This window comes from Micropterus dolomieu, linkage group LG20 (genome assembly GCF_021292245.1).
Source record: "Micropterus dolomieu isolate WLL.071019.BEF.003 ecotype Adirondacks linkage group LG20, ASM2129224v1, whole genome shotgun sequence".
In the NCBI taxonomy this organism is placed as follows: Eukaryota; Metazoa; Chordata; class Actinopteri; order Centrarchiformes; family Centrarchidae; genus Micropterus; species Micropterus dolomieu.
In genome coordinates this window covers 3,890,918-3,905,979 of record NC_060169.1, presented here as the reverse complement: position 1 = coordinate 3,905,979, position 15,062 = coordinate 3,890,918, and the positions used below count along the sequence as shown (strand labels likewise).

General features: G+C 40.1%; 1 protein-coding gene and 1 long non-coding RNA gene across 2 annotated transcripts in view; both read right to left on the bottom strand.

The window, feature by feature from the left end:
* Positions 1-7,050, bottom strand: part of adamtsl5 (ADAMTS like 5) — a 32,505-nt gene extending 25,455 nt beyond the window's left edge. The window contains exon 1 of the mRNA XM_046032336.1: positions 6,320-7,050. Coding sequence (XP_045888292.1) covers positions 6,320-6,339 — 20 coding nt within the window. The 5' untranslated portion in view covers positions 6,340-7,050. The remainder of the gene's footprint in view (positions 1-6,319) is intronic.
* Positions 7,051-12,152: 5,102 nt separating this feature from the next.
* Positions 12,153-15,062, bottom strand: part of LOC123959190 — a 7,742-nt gene continuing 4,832 nt past the window's right edge. Inside the window, exon 2 of the long non-coding RNA XR_006822250.1 lies at positions 12,153-13,801. This is a non-coding gene — a long non-coding RNA (uncharacterized LOC123959190). The remainder of the gene's footprint in view (positions 13,802-15,062) is intronic.

The window sequence follows — 15,062 nt, the reverse complement described above, 5'->3', positions numbered from 1 at the left end:
TGCCTCGAGACGCGATAGTGAGCCACTGTAGCGTCCAGTCTGCCCTCAGTACAACATGACAGGACAAAGTAGAGCTGCCCCGAGAGCTTGTCAATCAATGCTGCTGTACGAGGTGCTCTCCCTCACCCTCCTCTACCTCTTGTTCCTCTGCTACCTCTACTTTTTTGTCGCCTGCCGCCACTTGATCTTCCCTGTCTCTGACTGGGCAGACTGGTGTGAAATCATTGTTGTCCAGGGACACACAGGAAGCAGAAGCACTGCAAAGTGCTGTGAAGTGCTGCGAAGCATCAAAGCACCATAAAGCATCGCAGCAGAAGCATTGCAAAGTGCTGCTCACGTCCTTTCGACACTCATGTTAACCTATTGGGCTTTTCAGACAGAGCAAGCGGTGTAGGTACAGCCGCATGAAACACCCTAATAAACTACTATAAATGATATGATACACAATACATGACATAATATATGATTTAAATGATCTGATACTGATAAAGGATTGAATATATGCATGCCCCCCCATGATGAAATACCAAAAAACAGGAGCAAACACCAGGCAGGAATGAAGACCTTCACACAAGGCGATGGTGCCTTTGACTTCTTTGTTGCAGAAGAAGCAATGCCTGCTAATCCAGCAGTACATAAAAAGATTAAGATATGAGGTTATTATAAAGATCAGTTGTAACATTACATGTGATTAGAAAAGAGCAGAAGAGCGGAATCACTTAAAGTAGCCTGGCTGAGGGGGAGGAGGAGGTGAAATGCTGCCTCCTATTGTTTGGAGCATGTGGTCAGGAATTACACATTGAGATGTAATGTAATGACTGTGTAACTTTCACAATACTAAATGCAGAGTACTGGCTCAGTCTCGCCTCTCTCACCAGTGTTTTTATCTAGAAGCAGCAGGCAACTGTTTTCAGCATATAAATGCTTTGATAAACCCAGTGTACAATACTTATAAGGCACAAAATGGCAGACAATCAACATTGGTGACCCACTAAACAAGCTAAAAAGTCTGATATTTCCCATTGTTTGCATGCATCCATGTTTGTATGCATCCATTTTCACAGATAACCAACACTTATGAGCAGGGTTTAGATTTCATAAAAGCTAAATTACACACATAAATAGTTTAATAAAAAGTATGTTGTTAAATTTCTTGATTATTGCTGTACTGTAATGTTTTGTGAGGTGACCTTGAGTGTTCAGAAAGAAGCCTATAAATAAAATAAATTATTATTCTGCAAGACAAAGTAATTTCTCTCAGTTTCACCTGATGTTTAGCTTCAGTTTTTGAACATGAAAAGACAGCAGCACTGGTCACTGACTGGTTGGCCCCCTCCCTACAGGGGCCCTTAAAGAGGTGAGCAGGGGTCAGTCCGCCTCCTCCTGCTCTCATTAAGACTGTAGCAGCACATTAGTGAATAGCTCTGGGGCAGGGAGAGGGAAATGGCTTTAATCAATACGAGACTAGTTGTTTATTTTGACTGACATTAGTCGCTCTCTTGACCGTGAAGAAAAAACACCGGCCCCACCCAACACGAACAACACTAAACTACTCTCATTATTAATCATTATGAAATCATCAGCCCATGAGCTTTAATTTGAATATGGCTGCTTATAAATAGAAAGAAGAAAGATTGTGTGCTAATGATTTATAATTCACTTATGATCAGTGAAACTGGTTACAGATATATAGAAAATCTGTGACCAAACTTTTATACTCGTGCTCACATTAAATGCAGGTGAATACATTTTTAAGGATATAAGTTCCATTTCACATTAACAGCTATGGGTCATTAAGTTTGTTAGATGACAATATGAGCAGAAATCAGTGAAATCTCTACCAAAACTAAGCACTCGTAGTTTTTCTGTTCTGTTCTGCTTTGTTTATGATTTCTTTTCGGAGTGTGATTTTCTGAGAAATATCTTCTTTTTCTCTTAATATAACATTGCAAATTAAATATTTTGGGGGTTTTGGACTGTTGGTTATACAGAACAAGTAAGTTGAAGATATTCACTGACGGCTCTGGTAAATTCCAATATTCCATAAAATATTTTCAGACATTCGATAAAGTATTGATCAATAAAATAATCAGCAGACAAATCAATAATGGAAATAATATGTACTGTAGTTGCAGCTCTAATGTCCTGGATGTCATATTTTCCTAGTTACAGCATAGTAACTGATCTAATATCTCTATCAAAGCAGACCCGTTTGCATGTTAGTTTCCAGGTAATAAAAATATAAGTAATAACAATACAAAGCAACACCACTTACATACAACTCACATAATGACAATAAAAATGTTTAATTGAGAAAAAAGAAATCCTAAATCTGTAAGGTAGTAGTTTTTGGTCCAGATACACATATTAAATTACACATACATCCAATTCATTCCTCTCACCATGTGTATTTTGATGCAGATTTGGATTTTAAAAATGTGATTCTAGGATTGTGAAGCTTTGGCAGAGATAAACACTTTCTAATTATGGTTGTGTTATGATGAAAGTCCCAGATTAAGACCATAACCAAAATCCCATGAATTGACACTTGAACAAAATGCAATCTGTCCACATGCAGACAGCCAGAGAGACAACAAGACCTCCATCCAGCCTGACCAGCAGAGGTAAAAGAGGCTGCACTCTCCCCACAGATAATTCCTCTGCTTCTAAAACCTTTCCTTAAACACGCCCTGACAGACAGGTAGCTCTCACATTCCCACTCTGCACAAATAAACAACAGTTATCATGCAATTACATTGAAGCTATTATTGTGCACTGGTTAGAGTGCATTGCAGCTGAGAATGTGTTCTTTGACCTCCGGGAAGTTGTGAGTCATGCCAACGCAGGAGACACCTGACTGAAGGTTCTAAGTGTTTCTGTATGGTGACCTACAGGCGTCCTCGCTACAAAAGTCTGCACACCCACCAAGTTAGGAAAAGTAATACGAGGCCTGTCTTAACCTTTGACCCACCCAGCGTCTGGGAGTGCCTGGTGGAGGGTCTTATGGTTAGATGGAGCATGCTGCTGAATGAATTGACACAACTCTGAACAGATGTTCTCACTGAAGGCTCTGTGGTCAGCTCTGACCCTTGTATCTGTATTGACTATGAATAAAGCAGCAACAATTGAACGCTCAGAGGCTGCGGTCAGCGCGCATTAATAAATCAATCCTCTTTGAACACAAGCGGAGGGTCTTTGTGCCTCAACAGCTGGCTCACTTGAAGATGTAGTAAAACATTTTAGCAAAAAGAAATAAAATACTATTGAATGTCAGGACAAAACACCCAGAAAGGATTGTGGTTAATTACTAAATGAAAGACAGACATTGGTATCGTGTTGTTGGTTTTGTTGTTGCCAAAATGTCTAGACTCTGCCTCTTGCTCAACTATGGTCCCTTCCCTTCACTTCGCTTCGCTGCACTTAACTCACTCCTTCCACGACAAGGAGAACAAACTTGGTACACCGTCATACCTCAGGGATTATAAGATTATCTTTTCACAGCCACTTTGATGGAAGCTGAGCCTCTCAGGTCATCTACAGTCATGGTCTCATAACATGAGAAACATGCTGAGATGCAAACTTGCAGACTAACATGATGGAAAAACTTCTTCAACCAGGAACATGTCAACAATGAAGCCCATCTGGAAAAGGCTGAGGAAGAGGAGCAGAGAAAGGAGAGGAAGACTGAAAAAAAGGCTTCATGTCAACTTCTTCACTTTACACGCACAGACATTAGAGCAAACACTTTTATGTAACACATAAAAATGCTTGTCTTCATGCTGCAAATGTACCCGCAGGATTGGGAGTTTCTGCATTTTGTCTCATTTTATAATTACAGCTAAAAAACACTAATGGTCCAGAGGCTGGATCACCACCAAAACCAAATCAATTGTTCCTTGGCTCAAAGCCGACATATCCATCACATTTCATGGAAATTCTTTCACAGGGTTTGAAAACATCCTGCTGACAGACAGAAACATTTGCATTTAACCGCAACCCTAAATCTGCTTGGCAGCAAACCTTTCAAAGAGTAAAGCACTTTCATGAGGTTGATGCAAAGAGACACAAACACAGAGCAGTAAACTCTTATCTGACTGAACCTTGTCCATCAGTAAGCTCACTGTCGGAGAGCAGCGGTCGCTGTGCACAAGCGAATCAAGATCAGGACCTGGTTCAAAGTAACCTGGAAACAGTATTTAGATGAGGAGGATGTAGAAGTGACATGACATGAGAAGCATTCTTCAGCCGAACCTTCTGTTAGTTTAAAAGTTGTGAAGCTGTCGGTTTCGTATTGTTAGATGTTTTATCTTTGACTGCATTTCTGACTGGAATCTTTGGAGGATGTAGACAAAAGGTAGAGCAGAAGTGAACCTGTTAGTACAAAAGGTTGTTGCTGTGGCAGAACATTATGGTCTGTTTCTTGCAAGTCAAAAGTTTAAACCTCGACCATTTGTACATTAAAAAGAACAATAACAATGCGCACCCAAAGTAAAAATAGGTCTTTTTTCACAGCAGACATTACCCTTTGTGCACGTCATTAACTAACAACATTGACAACATATGTGTAATAGCATATTTGCTTTCTTTTAGACAATGTTAGGTGACACTTCAGGGCTTAAATTGACATTAAACTCTCCTGTTTGGATCATCAACAAAAAAGATAAACAACTGTGTTGGAAAGTAGAAATTTTTTGATAACTCAAAGGTAAACGCCGGTGGGCATAAGATCGTAAGGGAACTTTATGGTGGTTCTTTAAGGATGACTCACATGACTCACATTTCAGTAAAATATACACCCCAAACAGAAACTAACAGTCCTTCAGTTAAATCCAGATCTGATTTGTCCAGGTGACTGGTGTCTTATCCATTGCAACTGAGGCTATTGTATTATTTAGAGCCATCTGCAATGACAGATCTTTCTTTACTTGTGGCAAATGTTTTTTTTGTTTTTGTTTTTTTACCTTGAACCACCCTAAAACAATGTGCTACCTTAGGTTTTTCATTAACTGTACCTTTAGTTAGTAAAAGTATACTATTTCAGTTTTTGTTGAGAAAAATTAAGAAAATAGAGGTTTGGATAACTATTGGCTTTTATTCTTCATCATGGGTCAATTTGTGAAATAGTGGGTGCCTAAAGTCCACATCCACAGAGAGGAAAAGGATTGAAATTCCTCCCCGTAGGAGAGCGTGACATCACTGAGTGTAACACCAAATTAGAGTCCTAGTTTTGAAGCTATATGCTCAGTGTTCCATGGTGAGTAGATTAAATCTGTTCATGGGGCTGATGGCTCCTTCGCTAACAAAAATTCCTCCAAACAAGTTATCAGAGAGACAGAAAATTTGCCCTGAGCCAAATCTCTCTCTCTCTTTCTGCAGACCAGTCTGACAGCGGTCCATCTGACAGACAGCCTACACATTTCTCCTGACACATTACATCAAATGCAGCCCATAAAAGGGAAAATCACACTTGGGTGTAGAGTGCAGACATGTCAGCATGTATTGTTTCCACTAAGAAGAGTAATCCAGAGGACGAGAGGGAAATCCATGGCCTTGGTGAATTCAAGTTTAATATTTTAAGAGACTTAATGCTCAGTGCGAGCAAAGATTCAGACCCTCTGCAGTCCTGTGTGTTTGTGTTCTCTGTTGCAGGGATGGGATTAGATCAAATATGAGCTGGGTATTTATAGTCGGTGACATTTAAGAGATAAAGGTAGTGTGGCAGGATGGGGGGAATGTAGAGCCAGGAGTTGCAATATCATAGATACTATGTGGCAGAAGGATTACCTCACCCAATGGCGGACGTAGCCAGCAGACTTTACGTCCAGAGAAACCATACACACAGCACAGGCAAGTAGGAACTGCTTTAAGTCAAGTTGCTAAAGCATGACACAAGTGCTCTGAGAAAACAAATATTGCACCCAAAACAACTCAGAAAAAAAGTGTTTTGAACGAACACTTTTTTCCCTGCTGTTCTTGTGATGAAGTGAACCACAAAACAAACAGCTTCCAACTGGAGGAGAAAACAAAACTCAATTGTTGCAGGAATTTATCACCTCCCATCCTTCACATTACTGCTCCAAAAAACAACTTTGCAGCTCCTTGCAAGCAAAATGACCCAAGGTAAATATTTAAAGCCACCACATATTTCCCCCTGAAATGCAACTCAATCAGATAACAGGCTCCATTTGGAAAAAAAAACCTCAACCTGGAATTTATCACCTCCCATGAAGGCCGGACACCTCTTATGAATCATCCTTATCCGTTCTCATGCGATCCTTTCTGCAGGCAGCCAGAAAACATTTAAAGTTCAATGTCTTACCTCGTCAGTAGTGAGGACATCCTTGTGGATTTGGGTTCAGGTATGTTACATTCGTTGTCAGGTGCAGTTTTTCTCCCGTATCATGGTGTGAAACGTCGCGGGTCAGATGCACAGTGCATCACAGCTGCAAGCTGCTCCGACTCACTGATTTCAGACCCAACACCATCCATATCCTACTCTCTCCTGCACGGTTCTCTTTTCTATTCTTCTGCTTTTTTAAGGGAAAAGTTAAAGAAACGTGTTTTCAATCTCAGCTGCAGGGCTCGTACTTCCAAACAGCTGTGTTACTCAGGTCCCAAAACACATCACATCAGTTTTGTCTTTCGGGACACGTGAAGTTTCAGAATCTTAATGCTGGACATTCAGGTGCAAAAAGTCTTCTCTGGCACGAAGGTCCCTTTTCTGTTTCTTCTTTACGCTAAAAATCACTAGTTTTGATTCATATGGGTAGGCATACATTAATCCAAAAGAAAAAAGTACATTTTATGTACGCAAGTCTCACTATCGCCTCCAGGCAGGTGTTTTCACTTGTGCCCAGTCCTGCACGGATAAGACACTCCTGCAGGTAGCTCCAGTAGTTGCTTCTTCTCTTCTCTTCTCTTCTCTTCTCTTCTTGACTTTCCTCTCAGCCCAAGCGGGTCCAATGTGCAAACGGTGCGGCAGAAAACCCGGTAAAGAGCACAGAGAGCCACCGGCAATGCCCCACTACTCCACAGTGCGTGGCCGTGTGAGCGTAGTACTGCTCTCTCTCTCTCTCTCTCTCTCTCTCTCTCTCTCTCTCCACCTGAGCGTTGCATTCCTGAACATGCCTCTCTCCCCCAATCACAGCCCAGAACACTGACACTGTTTCCTTCAGAAATCCTGAAGGTGAAGAGCGGTTGCTTTACAGTGCTGGAAGATAAACTCAAAAGTTTATATAGAAGTTTAAAAAATCCTACATTAAACAATAGTCCATTCATAAATTAACAATATTGTACAGTGAATATAATGTACCCAAGCACCAAGAATAAGAATGATTACTCCATTAAATAACCACCAAATCGGAGGTGGTGCAATAATGTTATGATGAATGTTAAATCGTAATCTAAAAAGTAATTAATATAGCCATGAGATGATTTTTTAAAATCCATAAAGGTGTTTCTGTGTAGTCAGATGCAGTATATGGCTTTTTGTGTCTCTTATGCTCCAACAGACAGTTGGGGAAAAATTAAGAAATATGTGTGATTCATATGCTGTGGCCTTCACAGTCTCTAGATCATTTGAACACCATAATAACACCAGGGAGAAGAATATCTTTCAGAAGGATCATGTTCCTCCCTCCAGTAGAGATTTGGGGAATCTATTGTTGGGGACTGATGGTGGCCCAACACCTCACTGAGACACTTTGTTGGTTTTTGCTTTAATGTATCAACCAACTGCATATTTCCTGTTATGTCCTGTGACCATATTCCTATATGGCCTTATGTAGTCTAGAGGCATTAACAAACCAAAGGGATGCTCAGAGCCCTGCGTCCATGTTAGGTGGTGTCAGAGCTACAAATGATGCGCTGGGCCCCTGTTAACCTCCAGCTATTTTTCTTTGCTGTAACACTTCCTGGCCTCAGGTAGTAACTGCAGTAATTTAGGAATATGCAGTACAGAACTAAAATAATGAGGATCTTGAACCCACAATTTTTTTTTATTACATTCTCACAAACCAGTCTACACACAGCAAGCCTGACACGTTTGTTCTTTTATGGGGCCCCAGGGGCATTTCCTGCTTTGCCAAAAGAGGAGGAAACTATAAATAAGTTATTCATATATTTTTTTAAATAAACAAATTATTTGTCACTTTTAATAGCCATTTATCTTGTGCTATATCATGAATCATATTATTATGAGGAAGCTTATTGTGACTTGTAGAGTTTCCAAAAGTTCCTTCATGAACTTCTATGTTTTATGGTAGTCAGTAGAGTTTACAGTGACCTCATTGAATAGCTGTGAGTGTAACTTTGCAGTTTTACCCACCTCAGGCTTTATTGTACATCACACACACACACACTCTTTCACCCTCTCCTCACCTTCCTCCTGCTCTGTGACACGTCCATTTCACCAGGCAGCTGCTTTAGGGAGACAAACGTCTTCATCTTCATGTCAGGACACCTTTCTGTGTTAATCACTCCATACCAGCTTTCCTTTTTCTACGGATGTCTAATTCATTCTTTGTAACTGTATCCCTCAAGCATCTCCTTTGTTTCTCACTGAGCTTTACATTTGAAGTACCATATTCCCTTTTAGCAGGTTTTGTTTTACAGTTGGAAAACATTTTGTGATGTATGAGGCAGTAACATGCAGGTCTCCAGTTTCCTACATTGCTTGTACAGCAGTACAAATGGGACAGCTCAGTGATGGTGAAGCAACCACACAGCCTTTCTGTGAACTCAGAGCACTGTCTCCACCTCGTTCTGTCACAGTCTCTTTAAGCTCAGCCAAGCTGGAGACAATTCATCAGAGCTGTGCTACAATTTCAACACTTTCGACCTTGAGTTATCATCTGGAGTCATGCAGACATAACAGAGGAAACAGGACAACATTAGTTTTTTTCACAGGGGTGTTAAAGCTGTCTTATCTGTCTCAGAGCCTTCACTCCAACCTCAACTGTCAGTTTTCATTATTACTAGTTAGCTTGTTTTTGACTATATGTCTTGTGTGCTCAATCAGACCACTTACAGACCAGTACACAGGATGTGATGTTGCAAGCATTTGAAGCCCATTACAGATGCCAAAAGAATGATTTACAAACCTACACATGTTGACTTGCAGACAACATGAGCCTGCAGCGCCATAAATGAGCATCAGACAGGCAGTGGTTACAGAGTGCAGGTGTGTTCACTCAGGTTATCCGTTGCTCTTGTCTCCTCAATAACACACATGTTTGGTTTAAGTATCAGGGGATGCCAAGGACTAGAATATTTCTCTAAAGTAGAAATGTAGTTGCTTGACACAAAATGAAAATTGTGTTATCAAATCATATTTTTATAAAAAAAATAGGCTGGCAATATACTTTATTTTTATTGCTGTCAACAAATCCTATTATTTTTAAAATAAAACGCAAATTTGATTCTAAAACAACTGCTCACCATAGTTTTTAAGCAAACATTACTCAAACAGGAGCAAATAGTGCATTTGTTGGGGACTATTTTCAGTGGCGGACTAATCCACATGTGGTGCTCTAGTGAGTATTTGGGGCAGCAGGGTGATGTATGTGGGATTGAGTCAAATTAAACTACAGTGTGTGTTTATGGTAATGAAGAAACTTGTCACCGAGAGCAACAGTGTGGCTCACTGATGTGTTTTTAATAGTTTCTGAACAACAATGGAGCTCTATGGCACAGAGGAAGAAGATATATCAAGTCATGTCAATTTAAAAAAACAGGGTTATGAAGTGCTTTACAGAGGGATGGAGGTCTTGCACAGTAACACACAATACTTGTTAGTAGATACATATTGGGTTTCATTCTTTTCAGTTTCAGTCAGAGAAGAAGAAACATCTAATGTCATCTGACTTATTCTTTAATACTATGGTTTACACTTTTCGGCACTGTATAGAAGTACTGACATGCTGACATGCTGGGTCTTTTATTATTAAAAATGCACTAACTTTTACAAGCTCTAAACAAATTGCCAGATCAACCAGGACTTTAATTGAAAGGGTTATAACTTTATGTACTTTATTACTCAAGGAGAGCAGAAAGTAATCCCACAAACGGCCACTTTGAGTAACAATTACTTAGTTGCATTAGGGTTAAAATGGCATTCCAACATTTCAAGGTAACTCAAGTGTGTCAATAAATCCAGTTTCCTGCCAAAAATGTACACAGTATTTTCTTTATCAGAAAGAGGCAAATCAGAGACAAACATCCTTCAAACCGGGCCATTGGTACCAGAATATTTTTAATGGATAGGATCACATTTCTTCCACATTAAACAATAGTAAAATGCCCATATGCACTTTGGAAGAATTGGTGTAATTGCTCCTTCTGCCCACACTGGCTGTGAAGACATCTCTTCCCAATGTAATTCCAGTGTAAAATCCACAGTCGTCCCTCTGTGCAAACAAATACTCAAGTTAAGCTGAGGCTAATATAAGGCTTATGTAGCCTCAGCTTGTCAAATCAAGTGGGTATCTTGTAAAGCTAGGTTCTTCTCGACATGACATTGCTTCTGTGTGTCACCATCACTTCACTGCAGCGAGGTAATATTGTCCAGGGAAACATGGTGAACACAAAAAGGGAATTTCACACTGAAATATCTTTTAGTGTACCCAAGTATTATACATATTGTGGTTTTGAGGCCTTTAGGTCTTGTTACAATATTTTTTTTTTCTCCCATTTGTTGTGTGAAAAGATTCATCACCATGACGGTGTTTTTCATTCTACAGAAATGTTTTCGTCAGCGGTGAGTGGCTCCTCTGTACCTGTGTATATAATGATTAGTCAAGTGCTCCAAGGCCTCTGTGCTTGTCTCTGCTTGTAGAGACATTTTCCTCGGCCCTCCCTATAGTTCCCCCATCTTTACTGAAAACTCGTCACTGTTTAGTGCGCCGCGTGTTTACTGAGAGACAGATAGCCAAGTGTTTACAGTAAATATCACATTCATGCACGTACGCTCTCTCTTTCTTTGTGTGTGTGAATTTTGCAGCCTACAGTGTGCGGCTCTGTAATAAGATGCTTCTGAGCTGAAGAGGCACTTTTATCACTCCTCTGAGACAGTAGTGGGGAGGTGGGTGGGGGGTGGAGGGGAAAGTCGGAGTGCTACACACCCTACCCCCCCCCCTCCTTTCAGGTTTTTACTGAGCTTGGCATCCTGCCAGTATGAATGGAGAAACCTGATGGGTGGACAAGGTGTCTCACACACTGATGAAATACTGGCGGTGGTGGTGCGAAAAGTGTTATACATTACATGCAGCTTTAACACAGCTGCAGCTAGGAAATTATATGTGCTTCAGCTTGTATTTTATCTGTCTGGTGAAAACCTCCAACTTACATCTGACTTTAAATAATGAACATGGATGATTAAAAAGTGCATCTACAGGGCCACCCCACAGGGCTGACACATCTTAACATAGCGACAATCAAAGTAACTACAAAATCGTTAATGTTGAAATCACGGCAACCTGCTCTTTTGGTTTCTCTTCAAAATTTCCACCATTTTTGTTCTTGCTCTTTCAGTCTGCTGCTGACCTTACTTCACATGCTGGTATACTGCCTCCTCTGTTCGTATGCTTACTTACATCTTGCAGTCACCTAATCATTTTGAGAATGCATACAATCAACGCCCAGAAGAAATGCAGCTTTCTGTCCGTTTTCTCTTACTGATGTGCTCTACCCAAGGGAAAAATAGCTGTATTATTGAAGGGCAGTTACAAGGTGAACATTTTGGACTGACATCTTGCATGATTTATTTTTTAGGAGGTACTGACATGCGCCAAGGGTCTGGCCCATATTCATATTCATTTATAGCATTTAAACGAATCTTTTCCAATATTTTCTTTTCATTCACATGTATCCCATCATTTTATTATCACTGTGTTTTTGATCCAGCTCAAGATCTTTGAATGCCCAGCAGCTTAAAACTGTGTATGTAACAAGACAACATGCAGGTCTGAGCAATACAGACAGGTGATTAAAACTTGGATAAGCGTCATCAAGCATTGTAAAAAAATATATATAATAAAAAAAATATATATATATATATTGTCTAGAGCAGCATATTTGTGGATTTAGTAAACACACAAGCATGTTTGTGTCTCTAGAGCAAACAAACTAACTGACAAATGAACACTGAAACTCTCTTGAGGAGATTGATTGAGTTAATTTTATTCCAGACATGTGGCCCAGCTGAAAAATAGAGGTATCAGAAGAAAAGGTATGTAATAAGAGTATGAGAATGATCTGATTGTCCACATATGCAACAATGTGGCACCATCCCAGCATGCATCATGGGTGGTATTTGAAGTGGGTGTATACGTGCCCACTGGATGACATGGCAGGCTTTTATATTTTGAAATCCTGAAAGTCTTCAGAAGACCCTGCAGGCACTTCCATCAGTCACCTAGGCAACACATTACAGAATACATGGATGTGATGTTATGACGTGTTTTGGATGTGGCGCTGGCTTAATGGCTCTAGCAGAATTATGTAGTGAGCAGGCACTTGCGGAGGCTATGAAGGTTTGATGTAGCTATGGAGTTCATGAAGTTCATAAAACAAAGGAGGTGGAACAAAGAGGACAACAAGGTTGATTTACTGCCGGCAGGAAGGTATGAGAGAATTACACAGTCTGTGACTCTCAGGTTAGAAATCCTCAAAAAACAAAGCTGTTTCCCAGGAGTGTGCAGTCAGGCTTGTTCATCAGGACCTGAGTCAGTCATGTAGCTATGTGTTGTCCAAACCATAATAGGGGCTATTCATTACATGCAACCACCATAGAAATTTTACCAACCGCTTTCCAACAGGAGAAAATAGTACACGCAAAAAGCAACTTGAAACCTCTTGTAAATACCATCCAGTACATTTACTGGACTGTTTGAATACTGTAAAACAGGCTGAACATCTGCAACAAGAGTTTATGTACAGAAACCAAACAGTCACATACTGCTCTCAACTGGCTGAATGAATAAATCAGTGCAAAAACAACATTGTGTGCAGAGTTAGAGGATGTGATGAACGTTTGGGACCACAGATTCTACAACTGATTTGAAAATGAGTATGATGGATGTATCATTGATGACATAAAATGCTATTCATAAGGACTGTTGTGTGTGAACCAAACCATATTGACCTCCACAGCCACATGATCGAGAGCATGATATTGGGCCTTGATTGACATGTGAAAATATTGTACAATAACGATTATAAACTTCATTCATATAGCATCTTTTAAAGCAGCACCATGAAGTGCTTTTCAAAGGTAAAACACAAAACAACAGAAAAAACAAAAAAATGTAGTGAACAAAATAGAACATAATGTGCCAAATACAACTAAATAAGATACGTAAAATAAAACACATACATAATGTAACTTCAGGCAGGGATCCCAAAGCAAATGTAAACTCAAAAGTAATATAACAGGCAAGTCATTTCCCAAAATCCACAAACACTGTGAGGAGAATATGGGGACGGGCAAGTCTCTACCTAAAAAGAAAACAGCAACATGCCATTTCAAGGCAACTTATTGTCTTCTACATAGGTCATACACATCTCTAGGATGAGCAATATTTGAGGATACCTACACACTGAGCTAGTAAACAGTGTGGCTTTTCCCTGCAAATTCACATCACCTGTGAGCAGTCCGACCTGATCTAAACAAGACGTCTGGATGGGAAACATGTGCTGCCTCTGTCCAGGCTGACGTGATCTCAGTGTCTCTCCTTCGCATGTGGAGTCCAGTAAACCTCATGCTTCAGTGCAGGCTGCCTCCTGTCCGGCACACTGGTGGTTACTGCAATTACAATAAATCACACACACACACACACATAGACAAACTCAATTCTCCTTGGGCTGAGGTTGCACAGATTCAGTTGTGTTTATATCAGCGGCACGGTAGTCTAAGAAGCACATCTCAATACAAACATCTATCGGCCACCAAACACAGCTGCAGGAGTGAACCAGCGCCACTGCACTATGTGTGCGTGTGCATGTAAAGATAACTTCACATTTAACAAATAAAAAAACACAAACACGCAGTAAACAAAGTTATCCCGGACTTACTTATTGCCAACAGATGCTCCCACTGAGAAGAAATGTGGTTCAAACTTGTTGGCTGAGAATAACACATAGCATGTAAACAAAAGCCAAAACCAGCACCAACCACATCCACCACATCAACTCACAAGGCAGACCGCAGGTCAGATGCTGCCGCTCCTCCTCCCATTCTGGGAATGAGGTTTATTTGAGCCTGTTCAGCTCTGATACTGCTCCTGTTGTGTGTGACTAAGCTATTTCAGTCACTCACAACACACAACAGAGGTGTGACCGCGCTGTCATCTGAGTAGCAGCATGCTAAAAATACAGATCACAAGCACCACAAGCACATGGTATATCTGGGTTTTTATTTTACTTGTTATATGATAAGACATTCCCATGAACATCTTGAGGGGACAAAAAAATAAATAATTGAAAACAAAAGTTCATATCATCCCATTTGGTCTTTGGGAAAGCATTTTCTTGAATTTTCCATAAACGTGAAACTGGGTTGAGATCTAGTGACTGTAAAAAGGCAGCAGCATTATTTTTGGAAATGTTCCCAATAGATTTTGAGATATATTAACTTGACAGCGACAGATGGACCGACATACAGTGGGTACGGAAAGTATTCAGACCCCTTTAAATTTTTCACTCTTTGTTTCATTGCAGCCATTTTCCAAAAATCAAAAAAGTTCATTTTATTTCTCAGTAATGTACACTCAGCACCCCATCTTGACAGAAAAAAACAGAAATGTAGAAATTTTTGCAAATTTATTAAAAAAGAAAAACTGAAATATCACATTGTCATAAGTATTCAGAGCCTTTGCCGTGACACTCATATTTAACTCAGGTGCTGTCTATTTCTTCTGATCATCCTTGAGATGGTTCTACACCTTCATTTGAGTCCAGCTGTGTTTGATTATACTGATTGGACTTGATTAGGAAAGCCACACACCTGTCTATATAAGACCTTACAGCTCACAGTGCATGTCAGAGCAAATGAGAATCATGAGGTC